The 23680-nt window shown below is 37.4% G+C and overlaps 1 protein-coding gene across 1 annotated transcript in view; it reads right to left on the reverse strand.

Annotated features, from left to right (window-relative positions):
- LOC134136846 (macrophage mannose receptor 1-like) overlaps positions 1–23680 on the reverse strand; it is a 56853-nt gene that overhangs the window by 14873 nt on the left and 18300 nt on the right. Inside the window, exons 7-21 of the mRNA XM_062569058.1 lie at positions 23156–23338; positions 19434–19591; positions 14825–14938; positions 12554–12669; positions 11793–11941; positions 10084–10283; positions 9493–9617; positions 8432–8519; positions 7307–7451; positions 5825–5866; positions 5548–5711; positions 4326–4393; positions 1905–2005; positions 1268–1410; positions 382–496 (exon numbers count right to left, since the gene is read on the reverse strand). Of these exons, the coding sequence (XP_062425042.1) occupies positions 382–496; positions 1268–1410; positions 1905–2005; positions 4326–4393; positions 5548–5711; positions 5825–5866; positions 7307–7451; positions 8432–8519; positions 9493–9617; positions 10084–10283; positions 11793–11941; positions 12554–12669; positions 14825–14938; positions 19434–19591; positions 23156–23338 (1911 nt within the window). The remainder of the gene's footprint in view (positions 1–381; positions 497–1267; positions 1411–1904; positions 2006–4325; positions 4394–5547; positions 5712–5824; positions 5867–7306; positions 7452–8431; positions 8520–9492; positions 9618–10083; positions 10284–11792; positions 11942–12553; positions 12670–14824; positions 14939–19433; positions 19592–23155; positions 23339–23680) is intronic.

A 23680-nucleotide genomic window follows, 5' to 3' on the forward strand; every position in this document is an offset into this window, starting at 1 on the left:
TACACGTACATACAATTTACATATACTTAGATTTAACAAATTTATACATACATATATATACATAAATGCATGTGTGCGTAACACTCACACACACATATATACACACGAGTGTATATATGCATACATACACATATCTGTGTGTGTGTGTACGTATGTATACATACGCACACAGGCATGCAAATAAGTCTAAGCCTACAACAGCATTTGGCAGATACAGGTGTAGACTTCATTAGAAATTTCTAAATATTGTGTGTTTGCGGACCAAAATCAGATGTGCAGTCATTATTCAAATGATGTCCTTATTCATGCAAATATAACAGCCATCCTGTTAAGATTAAATGTTGCTACAGAATCTAATTGCTACAGAACCATACATAGTACCTTGCACTTGTTCATTAGGGATAGTAGCCAAGTTTCCTCCTAAATTCAGGCAAGCTGTTCGTGCAGCATGCCAACTGACACGTTCATCTTCTGTAGATCCAAATATTTTGTAACACTGAAACAAGAACAAATTCCCCAAACATTATCTTTACTCCAATACCTCTTGCAGATCAGAAAGCATTGCTTTAAGCAAAGCAGGATGGAGAAAGCACAGTAAAACAGCACACTTATCTGAATAAACACACTCAGCTTGGAAGGGCTTTTTATACTCATCCATTTTCTACGTAAAATTAAAGCTCTCAAGAAAATGTTTTCTTCAGCAAGACACATGCCAGCTTTGATGTGAGATCTCCGAAAAGTAAGCAAAAATTAACTTTCTGTAGACAGTCAGCTAACACTGGTAATTTACACATCACTGATATCAGTCTGCTTGTTTTTTTTTTTTTTTATTTGATTGCAAAGTATGCTACATTTTTTAAAATCAAGAAAGCCAAAATATATTCAGTGCTGGAAGAGTATTATGGTTTGGTGAAAATACATCAAGATCAATACACCAATACTTCAAACTCCATTTAGGAGTTTTCCCTTTAGGAAATTTCCCTTTAGGAAATGCATATCAAAAGAGTTGAAGAGGCAACTAGAGAATGACTTTCACAAACTGCATCTGGACAGGCTCATATGCCACTTCATTAGAAATGTTTAAAAATAATTAAAAAAATAAATAAAACATTTTTCTTGCAAAATCGTGGATGGACAAATAAATAAAAGCATGCAGACCTCAACCAGCCCTCTGGAAAGGAAAACTTATTCTAATAAGAAAAAATAATGTAAAGTAATTTCTTTGCTGTCTAATACTTTGTCACATGCTATGTATTTGTTATGGTACCTTATTCTGAAAGGAAAGCCAAGTTGGATGACATCCTCTTGGAGTTGAAAATGTTGTTGGAGGAACAGTTGAATTAATGGAACTGTTGTGCCTTTCACATATGTAGGGATTTGGATAGCCACAGTTTATATCATTCCAAAATCCTGAATACAAGATAAATGAGAAACTGTATGACACTATGTCCAATGCCGGTTAGCTGGAAATCAATTTCAGATATTGTTACACAATGATCAAATGAGCATCAAATCCGCAGTGTCTCTTAATTTATGGATCATTTTACATCAGCAACTATAACTATGCCACTTTGTACCCAGTGTAAATATGGAATATTAAAAGTAGAGTACTATTTAAATCAGATATTATAAATTTATTTTTATAGTAGCACATTAGACCAATTTTAATAAAAAATATAAGAGTTGTATAGCAGTCACAAGCACAAGCCTCTACCAGACCTTCTACATGCTACACTTAAGATAAACACAAGAGTACAAAACTATGAAGTCCTGAATATATCATGTTCCACTTCCACAAGTCTGTACAAGAACAAAAATACAGTGAACAGAGGTACCTCTCAGAAAAATCATTGTGACACAAACACATAAATAACAAAATTCAGAAACAAACATACAAAACCTACCTAAATTCTTATACATGACTACACAATTTTCATCATTATTTGCAAAGTTTGGTTCATGTGGTGCCCATGCCAAATAATTGACTGGAGTCCCATCCATCCAGCTGAGGAGAAACAATTCAACAAAATCCATCCTTAACATACAAATAGAAGTGCTTTCAAATCACAAAAAGTCATTTAGCAAGATGTTTAATATGCTCATTCACAGCTTATGGGGTACAAGGTTATTAGACCAGTTCTAATCGAGAGATATCCACAATACATGAGTTAACTGAGAAATACTTTTTTCCTTTTTTTTATTTTGTTATTAATGGAATAAATGTATTACCTCATAAAATGGAGATATACGCAATATTTTCTATTGCAGATACAAGAAAAACAGTAATTTTCCTGACTCTGCATTTATTGCCAGAAAAAACAGAATATCTCTGGTAACTACCCTTGCAAGGATGGGAAAAACAAAGAATATAGCATCCATGTAATCATGAATATTGTTGTGGAGTAACAGGTACTTAGCTCATTGCACTGAACTTACTCTCTTTGCAAAAGCACAAGATATATGTTGAAGTTATGTTTACTCTGGATTTATGCAACATACTGATGCTTTTGCAGCTGATAGGACAATATTCAAAATAACCTTTCAGGCCAACATGAAAGCCAGACACCATTTCAGCATGACAGAACCCAGATGTTCATCATTTCCCAAGTCATATATTCCTTGTGGCTACTGCAGAGATAAGAGACTTCAGTCATAATACTGGCGAAATGCTTGATCGCTCCCCCACACACTAAGAAAATTGTGACAGCATGACAAACCATCTAGAAGGCAGTCACTCTGGCAAGTAAGGTAAAATCTGAACACTGAAAAAGCTGTATATCTGTGTAGATTAAACTACAGAGAACAAAATCATAGCCAAGCAACCAAACATTTATTAGGGGACACATTCCTATTGGACTGCAAGTGACAGAGGGGCTTAGGTTCACCCTACACGACTCCATGCACATACGCAAGGCACTTCTCCTAGAAGTGTATTTATCTTAGGGTCCCTACAAAAACAATGGAATGGAAGAGACATCTCTTCTTCAGAGAGTGATTTTGCCCACCAATCAATCATCCTCTGAAGGGGCATTTTTTTCACTATGGATTATAAGAAGAACCAAGAATTACTAGACATCTAGTAATGCACTTCAAGTGAAATGAAGCCAAGCCTAAATAAACATCATATGTAAAAATTAAGTCATGGTGCTGCACACTGACATTCAGAAAAGCTTGCAGAAAACCTGTTTATCCACACCGAGCATCTTAAGTTATAAAATGGTGGCAGTTATCTTTGCTCTACAAAAAAAAAAAAAAAAAAAAAAAAAAAAAAAAGAGTTTGTTGCTAACTTGCAGTTGTATTTTCCCTTTAAATACAGTCTGTTCCCAACAGATTGTAAGGAGAGAAAAGAATGTTTTTATGTACCAAAAAACTTATATATATATATTCAGTGGGGGAATCTATTTATATTTTAAATATAAATCAGAGAATAAAAGAAATCATATTTTTTATAGAAGTTCAAATACATTATCTCCATTCTAATTTTGCTGCCAGCTTTGTGAGAAAATTATTATGGAAACACTCAGTATTACTCTTGCATCATCTAGACATGGAGCTAAATTAATACGGAATTAAACCATTTGAAAATATAATCGTGCTTAAATTGAGATTCAAACCTGGCTATGTCCTTTGAAACTCCAGGCACTTTCAATTTAACTTATTTTGTGCTACAGGCTACAAAATCTTAAAACAGTAAAGCAGAACTTTCCAAGTCTAACAGAGTTGATGTAAACTTCAGAAAAGTTAAAAAAAAAAAAAAATAATAATGTTTTAATATTGCTAGAGAGTAAGTTCAGTTTTAAGGTTTATCAATCTACTCTAGCTTCCAGTGGTGTCAATGAGGAATGCTCTTTACTTTAAAAGGAGTTAGTCTTCTATGAAAGAAGAATTTCATCCAATATCAACAGGGATTATTTTTTTAACTCCTATTAGTTATACTTTGTTGAAATATGAACAAGGCAGATAACAGCTGAAGGTAAAACTGAAATCAAGCTTCTTTCCTGCTATAATAATACAGAATAATAGTATTATTGTGGGGTGAGACTCCCTAGCAACAGATGTGATTCAAAAAAAAAAATGGATTAAATATTAGGATAAAGCGTGTAAAGTAGTAAAGATACTACAAAACAAACTTTTACAATCTTATCTTCATAATCAAAAATGCTAAGCATGAAATTTTAGTCCCAGGGAAGCTAAAGGAAAAACATTTTCATCTGCTTTGAGATGCCACAATATCACTCAAGTACATCACTGTACTAGCTCTGCTCAGTGGATTTGTTCTTGATTTTAAAGTACAATGTGAGCTTGATGACTCTAGGTGACCTACCTTGTCCGTCGATCAACACTCAGTTGTAAACCAATGAAATATGAATCTTCTTTGCCATTTTTCAAGATCTAGAATGTAAAAATTAAAATTTTACACATTTCTTTTTTTTATAACAGAAATGTATTCTGTAAATAGTGAGTAATCTACTGCTGAGTCACGTAGGACATGAAATGTTACATTCTTAAGCTACAAAGCTGAATTTTTAGCAGCCTCAGTCAATCCTCAGTCAAGCTTCACCATTGGCCAACAAGTGAGATTACTACCTCACAATTTCTTACAGTCTTATTTGAAAGTCACTGCAATCAGCCCCTCCTGCACAGTCTCTGCAGCAAACATCACCTGATAAATGTCCTGCAAGGGCAAAGTCCTCCTTCAATCTGGAAGTCAACTATTGTAAGACTTTCATATTATCTCACTGCTACTCTTTAGTCAGCTCAGGAAAAGTTGTATGTAATTCAAGTATCACCTTTAAACACGCTCCTGATTTAAAAGAAACTGGTCTTCAAGAGAGTATAAACAGGGTACTAGCCCCAGCTATCTAGGAAACAATCCTCTAAAAGCTCTTTCTTGTGGCATATTCCATGCCTCACATTTTTCTTACCTTGTATTATAAACTATAGAGGTAAAGCTGTGAGCTTGAAACTTAGATCAAACAAAAGGCTGCTAGGCAGACCACATCTCAGACCACACCGACAAGATCAGAAGCCAACGTTTGAGTGTTGCATGTGAGACAGTATCTGTTTTGATCTATATCTTAGAATATCTTGAGTTGATGCTGTAGCACCTTTACTTGCAGTTAGCTCAGCCTACCTTACAGAATCAGAGTAGCTCAACAAAACAGTACTTATTGCTATAGTGAAGCCACAGATCAATTAAAATTATGCACTAGGTTTACATTAACTGCATTAGCAATTGCATATAGATGTAATGTGGTGTGACTGCCATGCTGAGTAAGTTAAAAGCAGACATATATTTTAATTTTTACTGTTCTTGTTTGCTGTACTATACAAAATACCAAGCCAAAACCGTCCCCAGTCTCAACTATGAAAAAATCCAAAAAAGATTTGATTTGACCTCTGTATTTATCCGGCTTACTGCTACTGCCGTTTCACCAACTTCACTGCCATAAAACCAGCAGGGAGAACATGAAGATGAAAAGGATTCGTGCCTGTGCTCACTTATTCTGGATGATTTATTCCATAGCATTAAAGATTTTTCTTACATATCGCCAGAGGAATTTTCTTTCACTTTCACCGTCAATTACAGCAAGATCTCCAAAGTTCCTCTTGCAGAACTCTCGACCTTCTTCCATAGGAACACTTTCTGTGCTGATATAATACTGTTTGTCTCCACGTATAATCCATCCGTCCTCAGTAGACTTGTAGTCTGTAAGATAAAGGGTAAGCTAAACATATTGTGAGTATAGGATACTCACACTAGCAGAATTTAAAAGTGCATTTAAATGCACAAACACAAATACTAGCAGTATATACACTTACTGGGTGCAGGAGATTCTGTTGGTTCAGGTTTCACACTTGCCCCTGTAAGAAGAAAAATATTTATTATGATCAAATAATAAATTTCTGGAGCACATTTCAATTTTAAATGCATATTCTTGTTCCCTTAGGGTCTAAAAACAAGCTATTTCTAATGTGCAAGAAATTATAAAAAAAAAAAACCTTGAAATTTGACTGAATTGAGTAGTTACATTTGGTATTGACTGGATGCAGCAAGCCTTATGTCCCAAAGCATTAACTCCATTAAGCCAGGCCCTGTGTCTCCTTCCTGCTCCTTTTCCCAGGTCATTTATATGCGAATTCTGGCTTAAACCAGAACAGAATGGGTTATCTTCTTCCATGCTGCTGTAGTTACAACGGAGTAGGTTCTTCCCATCTTTCCCTGGTTTTGAGAACTACTACTATCCTGGATCTTAAAAATTTCCCTAGGTAAATTTCACTGGAACATATAAGTTCCCAAGAAATTAACTCATCCCTTCTGACAAAAAGACTTTACGCTAAAGAATTCCCATGTTTGTTCTAGCTACAGCATCATGGAGATCCTTCGCCACTAGTATCTCAGGAAAACAATCCTTAAAGATCTCACTGAAGAATTTTATAGGATTACCAATTTTTTTTGTGCTAAAAAATAATCTCACAGATATTGACATGTTAGAAAAAATTCTCTGACTGCCTGAAAAATCCTTTTATCAATATAAAGCAGATCTAGTAGTTTGTTGTCAATAAGCTGATAAAGCATCTTCATTTTGTTTCCCTCCTACCCAATAAGTGACTGTGGTGAAATACTTAACAGAGCACTTTCTAAAATATTCAAAGTTAACAGATAATGCTGCTTGTGGAATTCAGTTTCCCTAAATTATAAATTTTGGCTTGATATCTTCAGAAAATAAAAAGACCTCAAGAAGATATTTCAAGAAACCAACAAATGAATACAAAACTCAGGCGAAGCAATATAAAACATCCCAAAATCAGGCTTCATCTTGAAATTATAGATTCAACTAGCTGCCCAAACAGTATCTGGCCAAGAAAGGACAGGAGGAAAGAAAAGTTTTCACACTTAAAAACTCAAATATGTGAACTGATTTGCAAACTATTTGCTACAAATTTAAAACTTGAGTCAGAAAAATTTACTCCAAAACAGAGTTTGTTGGATAAGGCTCAAACTTCTCTAAATGAAACGCCAGAATTGAATGTGAATGTTCAAACTACCATTTCCTGTTTTTCAAGAATTACATTTCCTTTTCTGAAATCATAGAGAAAGATCACTAAGCAGTCCCAGCAGGGCATCTTTGGCTCTGTTTCTTTGAACATATCAAAGGCATGTAAATCCTTATTCCATTTCGATATTCACTATGCACAGGGTACCACTCTGAGGAACAGCTTTGAAATTGTTGTGCTCATAGCTAAGAAAAAAAAATCAATTCTGTTCTTACTATATTTATATATAGGAAGAAGCAATATTACCTTTTTTTATCTGACAAATCCATCCATACAGATAATCACAATGTCTGTCATTCCATAACATGCTGGAATCACCACTAATCTCTGCACAAAGTTCAATTCCTTGATAATTATTGGGCTCTCCAAAGCCCCAGTTCTCGTACCTCACCTATGACAGAAAAAGTTTTGTGACAGTTCTGTTGTATAGAAAGACAATAATGAAGAGCTGGAGGAGATAGCCTCAAACCACAGACCCACAGTCTATTTCTAGTATCAGTTTAAAAACTGAGATGAGAGGAAACCAGAACTTCCTGCTGCAAATGCTGACATTTCAAATTTGTTTTCAGACTGCAACTTGATCACAGCTTATATGACAGTTATTTCCAATCACAACTGGCAGGATACTGACATTGTTATAGGATGTAAATTCTGTAAAATTCATCTGATGATAATAACAATGAATGCTATGCATTGATGATAAACAAACATCCTGTATTAGCAAATATTAGGATATTATTGAGCTACAATAAAAATGTTGGCATTTTTCCTTACAAAAACATTACCGCAATCTTAATTTTCCCATACAATTTGCAAATTCAATTTAAATTCATTTTCCATATGGTAAACTGTTCCACCAAATAAGTTTTGACTGACAGGAAAATACATCCACATCTCCAAACCCACTTCTGTTTCTACAGTTTTATATCTTAGCATGAGGTACAGTCAAGCCAGCTTGGCATAAAACAATTGGAATGTAGGACATTTCAGATCAAGATTTAAATAGCAAAGAAAATAAATACTAAAGATGGACTATTTTCCTCTAAAAAACCTTACACTTTATAAGAACAGCCAATCCAAAAAAAAGGCCTGAAAAATCTTTTTCCTGTTACCTAAGATGAATTTAATTTTCTTTTTCCTGTTACCTAAGATGAATTTAATTTTCTTGTTGATTAAATGCACCCTTGATTTTTGGCTAAAACATACTAATTTTTAATAATGAAGCCATGAGATTGTTATTCATAACCTTTGCTAAAGAAAGCATGAAACAATAGAGGGTTATGATTAAGTATAAAAAACACAAGCACATACACCACACACTCGAGAAACACAAGGAATGCAAATAATAGCTGTGAAAATTAAACCACTCACTGGAGACCCATCACTCCAGACAAAGCCATCATCAGGATTCAAGTAATATAAACCCATCCAGAAGTGCTGGTGGAAGTACCCATTGTTTCTAAACAAAAAAAAGAAAACCCCGTTTATAAGCAGTTAAAGCATAAAAATGAAGCTGAGAAGGATATTAAAATATTTTTATAACCTATCAATTCACAACAGTTGATAAGCTTCTGTAAATATAATCCTTAAAGTTATAAGAAAGAATTGTAAATACTGAAGAAATTCTGCAAGTTAATTAAGATGTAGTCAGTTCTAGCTGTCAATAGTATCCATTAAGACAGACTGAAATACTGACCAACATTTTATAGAGAAAACACCCAGATTCAATCCAGCTCCTGGAAATGCAGTCAGGAGGCTCAATACTTTTGTTCAATGGGGCAACAGTTGTTGTTTCTCCACTTGTCAACTCTCCATTTTCTCTTTAAAGGCACTTATAGCTTCCAAATGCATTAACTTTTGTTACCTGCTGCAGTTGAGTTGCATTTTAAAAAAATCGTACCTTAAACTAGTTCTTGTCTGAGAACAGATGGGTTTTATGGATTTATCAGAATGTACTGATATGTCAACAGATGGTAATTCAGCATCTGATACCTCCTCATAACAGGCACGTAGCTAGGATTCTAGTATGGCTGCAGCATTTTGCAAGGCTGCCATGTTAGAGTCTGGCTTCCTAGTTAGACAGACATGTAATTATTCATTGTGTCCAGTCTACTCAGGTCATGTTGCAAGTGTTGGGCTTTTTAAGAGCATTTGATCATATTCAGAAATCTTTCACTTACTTTTTACATTTCAGGGACCTACTAAGCTTCTCACCAATCTCTCTTTAGCATTAGCTTCTTGCATAATTGCCACTAGTCATATGACTTCTGCTATCTCGTCATCTCTGCTTTCTTGCTATGTGTTTGATACAGATGCTGATAATGAATCCAGAATGGCTTACACAGAAGTAAAAACATACATCTGAAATAAACATTTCAGAAAGATCAAAACACTGATTAAAGTGAACAGATGACCATACTACAGATACTCACGCAATAGAACGCCATATCACATACTGTTCTTCTTTACCATTAATGGAGGCCAGATCTCCTCCTATCGCTCGGCAAAATTCTTGAGATTCAAGCCATGTTTTCTTTTGTTCTCCTCTTGAAAAAGACTAATGAGAACATGTTTTACAATCAGATATAATAGACCATAAAGACCACAAGATCAAGAAACATCAGCTATCAAAAACCAATCCATTTACAATTTGCTTATTCTATGGGGATTACAGAAAATTTGTACACACCGTTTGCAGGTGTTCACCTGTGTGAAACAAGTTTCATACGAGTGTATTTGAGCCAAGTTAGCAGACTGCAGTATCTGCTGCAAGACAATACATAGGAGAACGGCACCTTTAATCTTGAAAGAATAGGGAGGGGAAATTAAGACCTGAAGATCAGAGTTTACGGAAATAAAGACAATGTCAGAAACAGGAGCATTTCAACAAGAGGGGACAAGACCTATACATAATCCATAAAAAAGCATATGAAACAATAAGAGACGTTAGTGTTCAAATTTTAATTATATTTATGTGCATCAAACAAGCAGAGACTACCTTTAGAACTAAGCAGCATACTTACTTTGAAACAGAAACTTATACGACTGTTTGAGTCCCAGCCTTCTGGACACCTGGGAATAGGAGTTGTTGTAGGAAGAGGTGGAGGAGTCACTCCTTCTGCCCACATTTTGCATAGAAATTTTGCCTTTTCTTCACATTTTATTACATCCCATAATCCACCTGCAATTCCAGTTCTCATGGCAACACAGCCTGGCTTTCTGCCTGTTTGTAAACATGAATGCACAAAAGCAACATTTCAGGGGTCACTGACAACTTATGAACTTACTGAATTTTGATGGAAATTAAATCTTTGTCTGTATAGAGTCAACACTGCTTCTAATACATGAATGAACAGCCCAAAAACTGTAGTTATCCATATCTGACACCGAACTGTGTCTCACATCAAATCACCTCTAGTGGTCGACTCTAGCAACATCATTACCTGTGATCCAACAAACTCTAGAACTGAGACTGTGGTTAGTGCTATTTTCTCAAATTTGTCTAATTTGACTAAGATTTTTGCTAAGGAGCTTGCTATGTATGGACCTAGTGTTGGCTAGATGAATAAAAACTCCCTTGCCCTCCTGACCTCTCCTACAATCCCATTTTTCAGTCCAATAACTCTTTGGGGCTTCTCAGTGTGAATGAATGCCCAATGTCCTCTGGGTCCCTCAAGGCTGTCTTCTCTCCTTGCCTGCAAGGCTTGCAAGGATATTCTATTCCAAAGATACTCCTGCTACTTCCGATCTAAAGTTGTGTTGAATGTTCCCCTGCTTGCCACCTCTCTTACTTTCTCAGGTCTACCCCACACTATGGAGACTCGAAGATGAACCTGGTCTGTTCCTCTCTATCTTCCTTCCATGAAAGTGTGACTCCTGTGCAGCCGCTAACCTTCCTCCTTTCTATTCCTGCAGTTTGAAAAAAACAGATTTGAAGTTTTTTCTGAGATGTTCTGAGAAAAATGATTTGCACTTAGCAGATAAAATGTTACTAGCCTAAGGCTTGTAAGTTTTGTTAAATACCAGATTCATTTAGTTGCTTTAATACTTAATGGCTTTGCAGTGGTTTTGATTCTATGTTTTGCAAAATAATAACAATCGGAGTAAACATTTAGCATGCCCTAGATCATAACTTCAGGAATTATTCAATCTATTTTGGCCCTAGTGAACAACTCTTGAGTCATCTCTGGGTCCTCACTTACCACACAACTTTTCTATGTTACCTTCTCCATAAATTACTACCCACACCACATTCACTGCAGATCTGTTCCTAATCACTCAGCAGCTATGTCAGCACTCCCTGCTGAAGGTGGCCCTAGGATTTTCCTTAAGACTGTAAATGCTTCACGCATGCTTCATGCACATACCTCAAAACATTCAGTAAGCAAATGTAGTATGAGACACGGCTGTACAGGCAGGACTAGCAAGCAGGGCACAGTGTGCCTGTGGAGAATGCATTTCTAAAACAGTACCGACATAGCCAGACTTCCCCAGAACAGAAGCAAATCAGAAGCTTTTTTAGTTTAAAGTTTTTTCCAAGCTCACATTAAAAACTCACTTCAGTACTAAGCAGGAAGTTAGCCACAGCACTTACAGCATGCTTCAGAGACATCTAAGAACAGTTAGTCATTATACCAGCAAGAAGGGGTTACAGACTGAGTTAAAAACATACAAGTAATAAGCAATGCATTTTGAGCAGTGCACTCATTACACAGTGTAAACCAACAGCTACCAGGCATTTCGGAATTCCAGTGTGTAAACAAGACAGATCCACCAGTTGTCCACTTGAAAGTTCCCTTTTCTTCTACATCCGAAAGTCCAATCCAAAAGTATTTTTCTGTTCTCAGTCCAACCAGGCTAGTCAGATAGGCTTGTTCATATCTGTTCAAAAGAACATAACTGTTAAATAATACTGGAAAAGAAAAAAAAAGTTTAAATGGTTTGTTACTTTCCCAGAATTACCTTTGTACCTTCTTTAAAGAGTAGCTTAGATAGATTTACCCAAACAAAGCCAACAATAAAACATTATCCAATAGTTATTTAGTAAACTTGAATTCAATATTATTCTATCTTCTCTTTTGCTGTTCAATAAAGGAGGTGACATAATGGTGGACAGGCATGAAATTGGAAAAGGACAGGGGAAGGAAGAAACCTGACATGACTTCAGTAGAATATCACTATATTTTCTGAGAGTTTCTAGTATCCTTGTATTTTAATGACTTTTTGTTACAGTTAAGAAACAAAAAAAGTAAATCTATTTTCTTCTCAGTTTAACAGTCTAGATCCATATTGATTTTACAGCCATCACCTGTTTTTACTACAAACTGAATTCCTGGATTTTAATATATATGCAGCAACTCAGTATCTACAGACAGCTGTCCTCTCAAGCCTATCTTCTCATTGATTTTGCTCTGGACCAGAATCTTTATCTTGATATTTAGATGATGTTAGACCCTTCATGTGGTCCCCTCAAGCATGCAGACTTTTACATACCTGTCTTCAACAGTTGCTAAAAAAGCCTGATGCCTTTCACAGGTTTGATTTGCTTGAGAAAATGATACAAATGTATTTCCAATGAAGTAACAATAAAAACCATGTCTTTTCCAGCCCTGTCAAAACAAACATTAAGCATTCATATATGCTGCATCTTTCCTAAACTCCCCTTAAAAAAAAAAAAAGAAAAGAAATCCAAAACTGATTTATAATTCTATCAGCTAACTGTAAGACAAAGAAACAATTAAACTGAAAGAGCCAGAAGGGAAAACAATTTAACCAGGTAATGCGTAAAACACAATAGTATTTTGTATATTACTCAGACGATGACTGATTTTTTTATATAGGAACCTCCATTTCAAAGCCAGTACCAGGCTTTGAATCTGTCTTTTCTCTATCTGTTTATCTAACAGTAAGTCCAACTATTTCATTCGCTGGACAGGAAAGCAAAGCAAATTATGGTCTGGGAAATTTGGAAATGGTTCTCCAGAGAAGTACGACAGGTTTTGAAAAGGTCTTAAAAGTGTAGAAGATATAAATATTGTACATTCATTTAAATATTACCTAAGTACATTAAAACTGTACAGTAATGAAGGAATACAGACCCTTAAATGTTCCCTTTAATGTACTCACTTTAGGTCCTTGGATTGCAGTGCTTAGAATAGCCTTACACCCTTACTGTGGTTCAAAGTCAGAGATGACCAAGTGATACTGCTGGTTACTCAAGAGTGCCAGATCCCTGGTTCCACAGAGGGAATAACGATCTTCTTCAAACTACTTACAAAAAGTACTGACAACTACCTCTTTCACTATGCACAGAGATGGGGAAAGCAGTCAGGTTGAATTGCTCATCTCCTGAACTCAGATAACATTTGTGACAACAAATTCCTTCCTATTGTAGGCACTCAGAATGAACTTCCTTACAAAGCTGGCAAATAATACAGCACTTTCTTGAGCTCTCTGAGAATCATCTCCATATATCAGACAAATTGACAAACATACAGATTTTTTCATCTTTGGGCTTAACATTATAAATATGCTTGTATATATTACATATATATAGGGAGGAACAAAATTTCTTTAAAACTTTGTTTCATTAAATGATTTCTGGTATACATGGTATATATATTCATTAAAAATGAATGTTTAATTGGTGCTTTCCATTTATAAAGGCAGATGTAGCTTTGCTATGTCTTCAGTGTTCAGCATGGGACTGTACCTGGCACATAGGCACTGCACAATCATGAGAGTGCTCATGAGAGTGCTCCTGAGAAGCAAGTTTCAGCATGGCTTTTTACAAAGGGATTGACAACTCAGACAAGCTTGCTAATTATTAACTAACTTTAAGACTCTCTTCTAATGTTTTGCCAATCAAATAACATTAATTCAGGAATATGCTTACATATTTTGAGTTTACTGTAACTAGTCACAATTCACACACATTTCCTTCTGAGGGTCTTTAATTTCACATTCATGAGAGACTTCTTCGTCTACCAGCATGCACTTAGTCCTCTATGTGAAGAAATCCTGGTAGTTATGGGTGTTACCTTCTCCATCAATTGAATATTTGTAAGGCTCCCAGGTACTCTTTTTCAAATACGAGGAATAAATACTCAGGTAACTTCTCCCTGCAGCTGTATAAAGCAGACTTTGGAGGAGAGGCAGTGATTTCACGGAAGGAAAAGAAAAACTCAGATTCCCTAAAAAAATTGTAGGAGATTTTCTAGAATGGTTGAGCATTATGTTACCAGCAGGTAAGCATTACAAAATAAGCAGTAGATACTTGGCAGTTCAGAAGGAGCACAATCACTTAATTTTGCTTAGGCACTCGTAACAAATTCTTCAAATGAGAGAGCACTGCCAGAGGTCATGGCACAGCCTGCAGAACATTACAAAGACAAGCAGTCTCACTGTTGTGGCTAACATTGAAGAAAATGGTAGACAGAGCAGCAGAGCAAATGCTGACATAGGCAAATTCCTCAAAAAGGCTTGATTGCAAATTAACAAAAATCGGCCTACTACAGGTTTGAGTTTTCATTTACGTTCTGGAAAAAGAAAGGGAGCATCTATAGCCAAATGACAGTCAGAACCTAGAGTTATTCACAAGTATCACATCTGTAATGGAAATGAGAAGGCCAACTGTTCTGATGATGACAACACAGACCTATTTTTCTGTTTTTCTCTGTTATTCCAGAGTTACCTAGGTGACATTTTCTTCTCCTAATCATTCTCAGCAGCCTATTCAGCTCAGACAACTTATAGGTCACTTACTCTCTGGCAGCCCATGTCAATAGTTTCCTCTTCTGTAGGAGCTTCTGACATGGGTTTCCTTTTACAGATGTAGCCGATTTTCTTTTCACAAGAATGGTCTGCCCAAAATCCATCCTGAACATAAGAAAAGCATATCAGTCAAGTGGGACAGTCTTCCAAAAATGTGCTCTACATTTTTAAGCATTTAATGATTTTCTTCTCTTTTTAAAAGAAGCAAAACCTATATCTAACTTCATTACTTAATTCCAACCTCATTCCAACCTCTTTTCTTGTATTGGGGTCAATTCACCACTGCTTTACATTTTCCCCGATTATTTACCCTGATGAATACTGAACCTGAGGAGGTGATAGCAAAATTCACTATCTTTACACAAACTACTGATTTAATAACTGTGCAAGATGAAATGGAGGGGACATATGTCTCCACAGAACTCCAGCTGTAACAAGAAATGTAACAGAAGACTACGTCACAACTAAAATAATTTCAAATAAAACCACATCTCAGATCATCAAATGCAATGATGAACAAAAAGCATAACATAATGAACAGGCATGTTATAAACGTAAGTCCTTGTTAATGGCACTACTGCGTGCCTTATTGTTACAATTCATTTCCAACTTCCTGCCAGGGCCCTGGGAGTGCTAATAGGCCTTAATGGTCTTGAGCAACCTTGTGGGGGGTGGGGGGACACCTCTGCCCACACCCCTGCCTGTGGGCTTAGGGGCTCAACTGAAGCTCAGGCCTGGGCTCCACCTCGCAGTAGTACTTGTCTCCAGCTCCATCACAGCCATGTCTATACCTGGCTGTGGACCTCACAGATCTGGACTCTGATTTGTGGACTGTCCTCCTACTACTTTGTCACTCAGCTCTGCTTTGCCACTGCTGACCTTCTTAGCAATCACTGGACTATGTCTGACATCAGAAATTCTACCTCTGAGGAATGGCCATGGGTTCCCCAGCTGCACTGAATGCTGTCACTTTTAGCATGACACATACAACATGACCAGTGAGTCCAAACCTTCATGCTTTGTGAATCTAGCCGTATTACTTCAATATCCAGCCAACTGTTAGATCCCTTTTGTAATTTTTTGCCATCTATGAAAAGATCTGATTATGCACACATAAGCAATCACACACCACTGCGTACGTCTATAGCTATTCTTGATGCTTCGTATCATGTTCCAGTGGTGCCATCTGAGTATATACTTCATGACTACAATATCAAGAGATGGTAAGGACATAAATGGATTGACTTCCATTTCTCCTTCCATTTCCTCATCCACTAGCTGTCAATGTGTGGCCAAATGAAGATGGGGGCAGGAGGAGACATTAGGCAGAACAATGGTGGTTCTTTCAGGGCTTAGTCTTCAGAGTGGCATGAATTCACTATAGACTATACTGTTACTGCCCCTGCACCAGAGGATGCTACTAGGGCAAGCTGCAGTCTCTCTCCTTGTCTTTCTCCTGAAATCTTACGGAATTAACCAAATTTGTCTTTCTTCTAACCTTGCAGCAGAAACTGAGGCAGTTGCCCTTTCCTAGTTAAATGCAACAAGTGCTGGTATTTAAACTATTAAAGGGACTTTAAGTTTGCAGCAAACCGGAATCTAGTTAGTGGATCACAAATTCTGCACAAATATAAGGATTTTTAGCTTGAACCCAAGTTTTCTAAAATTCTCTAACACTTGGTTTGGCCAGGAAACGCCACCCAGATCCTCCTTCAGGCAAAAACCGCTCCTCGCCATTTTTTCTTTAAACTCTTCAAGGGAAAGAGGTCAAGTCTTTCTAATAAAAATCAGACATCCATTACTACCCTGATGACTTTGCCAGTGCATTTAAGTTACCCTAAATATTCCAAAATACTGTAAAAAGATAAATGAAACAAAAATGATTTCAGGAAAGAACTATGAATATCAGAAAGCGATCTCAGCACTCTTTTCAAATAACTATCCATATCACCAAATGCTTGTCAGCCTCTAACTTCCTCTAACACTCCCTGTACCAATACCTCCATGCATAATACCATAAACCCATAAATTTCACACCAACAGATAAAAGTAGCTAAAGTTATAGTATAGGGATGAGGTAAAATTTCAGCTAACTAAGCGTTCCTTGCAACTCATCACCCACATGAACCAAGGCCAAATGACCCTGCAAACCTCCCCTTCCTGAATTTCAAGAAGTTGTCCAGGCTTTGCCAGTAAAAAGGTCAAGTGCCTTTTCCTTGGCAGTTGAAGGAAGTGCCATTTCCAACCTCAGCTAAGCTGACTGACCCCAACATTCATGCATTTGAATTCCTGCCACTGCCTGAGCCTCTAATTCTATAAGTTAGAAAAAGCATCTACTACATCATCATCTAACATTGGCAGAGCCACTGCCCAGGAAACATAGACAACAGAGCATGAAAATCCTTATGCTCTTAAGAATCTGTTTGTTCAATTACTATGCACATCACAGACTAGTTGCCATGGAAGAAATATGCATTTACACACTTCTGAAAGTATCACCTCTATTACAGTGGAGAAGAATTAGAAAGATTATAATCTTACATGTTCTTCTGGCCAGGGCAAAATTCCTCACTAAAACACACATCAGATTCTAATCTGCTGGACACATCTGACTGCACCTCAAGTTCCTTTTCTGTGCTATTTCTTAACGCAGCAATAAAACTGCAGATCTCAATTGTGCCCAGGACAGAAAACACTCCTACACACATAGTTCTGTTCAATATAGGGAAATTAATATGCTGTAATCTACATAGCTTTCTTCTTCCATGGATACTACTAAGGTTTCACTCTCCCAAGGACGATGTTGTTCTTCTCTTCCTCATTCGTTCCTGAAACTGCTCCTTTGGTCTTTTCTTCACCTTCATCTAAGAATGCATCTGCTACCTCTCCAATGTTGCCTAGAACTTCCTCCTAGATCTGCTACAGAATTGGCTCAAACTCTCCAAATAGACTCTGTGTCACTTTCTGAAGTTGAGTGTGTGTGCATCAGAATGATGCAGAGATGTGTGAACCAACTCCATGCACATCCACCACTACTACTGTTGATGATGGCACCTAACTGAAGTAAGCTAGGAAGATCAGCCTACTGGGAAAAAGATTTCCCAATTTCCCAACATTTATTGAAGTTTTCTTTTCTGAAGTCCATCTGCTACCCTCAGACCTTCACATTCACTTTCCTTCAAATTTTCTTCTATCTCTTCTTCCATCCATTTTCTTCCATCAAGTAGCTTCTCACTATTACATAAGAAATACAAAAGCCTTTACAAATTTGGGGGATTTTTGCCATTAAATGCTGTACATTCCGTGAATTACACAAAGGAGTTGGGGGGGAAAAAAATAAGACTTTTTTTTTCAATGCTGTCAATGGTAAATATAAAAATACGGTCTAAAATACAAAAACAAATTATATTTATATTTTTGTTTGTTTCTCCAGAGATACGAAAGCCTGATTTTTTCTTATGTATGAAAAAAATATTCTAAAGTTTGATATTTTGAGACATACTGGAACTTGAAGCAAGAACTGAAGTTTCTTTCAACTTCTCTTTAATTTTGCTTCTGAGTGTATGCTTGCTCTCTGAGGCATGCTCTGTACAGTTTCAGACCAATTGGGAAAAAGAAAAATTAGTTCTCCTCTTCAATTTATAAGTGTGCTCACCAAAAGTACAACTCTTAAGACTTAATTTTGCAAAATAAGAAAATGTTTTTGTTATAAGAAAATACCTTTTTCATTCCCGATTAAGTATGTAAACCCTGAAGGAGGTGGTAAGTAAGTTCAATGGTTTTAATTATTACAAAGAGGAAAAATGCCATTTTGCAACATCATACACTATGACTGACTTTTATTCCAGATGATTATCTCAGCTCCTGTAATAGGCCAAGATTATCTATCACTGCCACATTCCACAGGGCAGCCTTTCAAAGCAGCCTTGTAATTGCAGCTATATAGTCACTCAGCAGAGGCTTCCACTATCATCATTAGTAACTATTTTCCTTACAGCTGTCAATGTGCAGTGCAGATATGAGCATAAAATCCAATCCACCTAGACTCCAGACCCAGGATTTATAACTTTGCCTAGGAAAAGAAAGATAGTGCTTCTTAAAAGTTTCTTAAAAGAAACTTTTAATTCTACTGTGAAGCATACAAACATGTAAATGTTTTTCTTCAGGAAGCTACAAAAACATACTGGATAAATTTGCTTTTCTGTAATTGAACAAATACGGGATACACAGCTAACTTCAATTGTACTTAAGTTAGAGACTGAACTGATTGTTAGAGAGAAATGTAGAGAGATGAAAAAGTTTCTTTTAAAGGCCACATGCACAAACTGAAATACAGAAATATGAATCTCGGGGAAAGCAGCCTTCAAGGAAAGCTCTTAATTACCAGGGAACCAACAAAAACCAACAAAACCAACAAAAATAACTTTCTGTAAACCCTGACCAGGGAACTTCCATCATCAAAAAAGTAATACCTATAAACCTCTACTCTAGGTTGCTTCAAACAGTAATATCCCCTACTCTTATGCTCTTGAATAGAAAAAAAAGCCCAAATGATAAATGAAATGATGTGATAATTAAGTCAATGGCTGCATGACTTCACCTTTCCCCTCATGATGACGCAGTCCTCTTGCCTATTGTTTGCATGAGTGGGTTCTCCACGAAGCCACTTGGTGTACGTCACAGGTGTGCCATCACTCCATTCAAAATACATCTGAACTTTGAGGTCATTCAGCCCAATCCACAGCTCATCGTCTGGCTCTAAAATATATCATTAATATGGTTGATAAATAGGCCTTTTATATGATATAAACCTTTATCTCTGTGGAACAGAAAAGAACTTATGCCCAGGAAGGTTAAAAGGCAGTCACAGGAAATTAAGCCTCCCTATTTCATAAAGAAGGCAGACTGTTCACAGAATCACCGAAGGGCTGAGGTTGGAAGGGACCTCTGGAAATCATCTAGTCCAACCCTTCTGCTCAAGCAGGGCCACTTAGAGCACATTTCCAAGGATTGTGTCCTGCTGACTTCTGAATATTTCCAAGGAAGGAGACTCCACAACCTCTCCAGGCAGCCTGTTCCAGCACTATGGCACCCTCACTGCAAAGAAGTTTTTCCTCATATTCAGATGAAGCTTCCTGTCTTTCAGTTTGTGCCCACTGCCTCTTGTCCCATTGTTGGGCACCACTGAAAATAATCTGGCTCCATCCTCTCCACACCTTCACTTCCGATACGTTTACACTTTGATAAGATCCCTCAACTTTCTCTTCTCTAGGCTGAACAGTCCTAGCTCTCTCAGCCTTTCCTCATAAGAGAGATCCTCCAGTCCCTTAATCATCCTTGTAGCCCTACACTGGACCCTCTCCAGTAGATCTATGTCTCTCTTGTACTGAGAAGGCCAGAATTGGATACAGTACTCCAGATGTGGCCTCACCAGGGCTGAGTAGAGGGGCAGGATCACCTCCCTCAACCTGCTGGCAACACTCTTCTTAATGCAACACAGAATATCATTGACCTTCTTGGCCACAAGGGCATGTTGCTGGCTCATGGTCAGCCTGCAGTCCACCAGCACTCCCAGGTCCTTCTCTGCAGAGCTGCTTTCCAGTAGCTCAGCCTCCAGCCTGTTCTGGTGCATGGGGATATTCCTCCCTAGGAGAAGAACTCTGCACTTGCCATTGTTGAACTTCATGAGGTTCCTCCCTGCCCATCTTTCCAGCCTGTCCAGGTCTCTCTGAATGGCAGCACAGGCCTCTGGTGTGTCAGCCACTTCTCCCAGTTTGGTATCATCAGTAAACTTGTTCAGGGTGCACTCTGTTCCTTCATCCAGGTCACTGATGAAGAGGTTGAACAATGCTGGACTCAGCACTGACCCCTAGGGGACACCACTATCTACAGGCCTCCAACTAGACTTAGCACCACTGAGCATAACCCTCTGAGCTCTGCCTTTCAGACAGTTTTCAATCCACCTCACTGTCTGCTCATCTATCCTGCACTTCTTGAGCTTGCCTAAAGAGTTTGCCTGTTCCTCATATACCCACCTTATCACCATGAAATGCCATCCACCCAATGGCAAGACAATAACACAGTGTCTAGCTTCCTTCAAAAAGTATGACTAGCCTTCAAAGCTCATATGCACGGTCCTTACTGTCTCTTGTCCAGTACAAATGCCTCAGACGCACAGGATATCAGGCTCCATTTTCAAACACAGACCTTCATCTCTTCCAGGCTGCTCTTCACGTTCAGAAGTTCCCCAACATAACACCTCCGTACACTCCTTTAAATTCTCTTCTGCTACAAAAACTCAACTCTGTTATGATTACACTGCCCATTATTCTGATTAATGCCTCACTCCCTCCTTAGCTCCTTTCATCCATAGTGCTAATTTCTCTTTCCTTTAGTTATTTGGTAAGATCTTTCTGTTCTGTGTTTACCTGACACCTAGGACAGCAGAGGCTTTACTATTCAAAAGCTCCTACATACCACAGTAATAAAAAACATTAAACAGCAATCCGTAGAATTAAGAATCAGTGGAGTCACTTTCTACATAGCATTATCTTCTCTAAGAAGAAATCCTGTCGCAAAATTCTGCAACCTTCTCGAAAGCTATTTGACTAAACAGAATTTTTTTCATAGCCACCTTATAAATAAGTTTCTTCCTACTCTCCCAGACATGCACTGAGCCATGTTTGTGCTGTAATATGTGCTGCATATCTGTGTAAACACAGAACCCTCCGCAATGTATTCCTTTACCCTTCAAGTTCCTCTCTAAAGCTCTCCTTTGCGGGTGATGCCAACAAAAACTGACCACGTTTGGCTGTTATATCAATACCCATCTCATGGCACCCCTCACATGTTTGTTTTATCATGAGACTGAATTGTTTGGCACAAAGATTGACTTTTGTTCTGTTTGTACAGTAGTGAGTGCAGCGGCAGATTTCTGATGCAGACAAGACTTTCTAGGCACTGCAATACATGGTGTTCTCATCTCCACGGTGAGTAACGGTAACTTGATACCCTCATGAGACTGCCTTAAAAGGCTTCCTCAGTCAGTTCAATTCTCTTCCTCTGAAAAGAAAACTTCCAAAATAGTGTACTGCAGGGAGTGTGCTATATGTGAGAAGCTTGGCTTCCTTCAAGATTGTCTTCCTTTCAAAAACATTCACTTTTACAAAAACAGTGGAGCTCAGTCAGTCAAGGAAAGTCAAGAAAGCATTAAAATATGAAATAATGTACTTCCAAGGAGTAAGGTAAATGCATCTATTTTCCTTCAGAGCCACATGCAAGTCTAACTTATCTAAAATATCCTAATGTCCCATATCTGAAGGTCCTATCCTTCCTGATAATCTCCCTTGGAAGAAGAAAAGAATTACAGATCTGTTCATTAAATGACAACAAATCACTCTTTCAGGGATATGGAGACAAGCACAAGTTACCATGGAGCTGGCTAAGATCCAAAACTAAAGCATATCAGATATTTTATGATTGCCACTCTAAGAATGCTATTACAATGCAGGCCAAGGTAGCTTACTGCATTTTCAGTGAAAGATAAACTACCTTTCACTGACCTGGGATTAAGAGCACCCACAAAATCAGTTACTGCAGAGAAGCAAATGTATGTGTGAACATGCTCCTCCTGCCAAAAAGCAGTGATTGACATCACAGTCAAAATCAGGTCCACATAAAGCCACAAAACTGCCCCACAATCAGTACGACTGAATCTCCCTTGATGAACATCTGTAGCCTAACTTGATTTGCAGTAACTCAAATGTGTGCTGAGAAGCTGAGATCTATCACTTAAGAAACGTATGTATATGGAGTTTATCTGAATCCACCTACTGTGGGCAGACATGCTTCTTTTTCAGAAGAAACACAGGTGGCAGTACCTAACTTAAAAATTAGGACATGGCAGTGCTGCTACCAGAACTCAGATCTTCCCACAGTCTTTGACCAACAAACATTGTTTCCACTCACCTACCTTTGCAGACTGGCAGTAACATTTCTACCATCCTCTGAAAATGTTAAAAAATATTTTTATCTGAATAAGGGGAGGTAGAAGTAGATCCTGAGGAACAGGAGTTTGGGTTTGATGCAATTCACAACATTGATCACGGCAGTTTTCTGACAGTATAGTTTGTTTCTTTTAGTGCTCTTACTGTTCCTTTTTCTTCTAAACATTTTTGAAGCTTAAAATTCACTCTCTCTCTGCACCCCATGATCAAGACAACTTTTCTGAAAGAATCCTCCTTTTCTTAGCTATTAAGACCTATCCAAGACTGTTAATTTTTTTAGTATAAATATTGATCTGTCATTGTGAAAAATACTTACGGTATCCAAGTTGAGAAATAACAAAGCTGTACTCCTCAACATTATGGATGCTCGCCAGATCCCCATCTTCTTTTCTGCAAGAAGTTAAGGCATTCTTCCATATTTTGGGATCTCTGTGAATTATGTAACAGTGACCAGCATACGACATCCATTGATCAGGACATCTAATAGGCACATTAGACTCTGAAAAGAGATGTCCATAAGCAGTTTTAGAATACTATTCTTACGTAAAGACTAAAAATTACATAAGCAAAGATTTAACAAACAAATAAATTACATATGTTCTTCATGAAGAACAGCAAAACTGAAAAATATGTACGAGGAAGATAAAATGTTAGCATGATTAAAAAATAAAACTTCCAATTTATTTTAGAGAATACTACAGTTGTAAAAGAAGTGCTTGCAATATGGGAAAAGACAGAATTGAAGTTGACTGTCAAAATAGACTTTTGATCATTATTAGCATACATGCTATGATCCTCTCTAAAATATAAGGCCTACAGAGCTGTGTTCCGACAGTTTTCT

The sequence above is a fragment of the Rhea pennata genome, chromosome 2 (genome assembly GCF_028389875.1).
Source record: "Rhea pennata isolate bPtePen1 chromosome 2, bPtePen1.pri, whole genome shotgun sequence".
Lineage (NCBI taxonomy): Eukaryota > Metazoa > Chordata > Aves > Rheiformes > Rheidae > Rhea > Rhea pennata.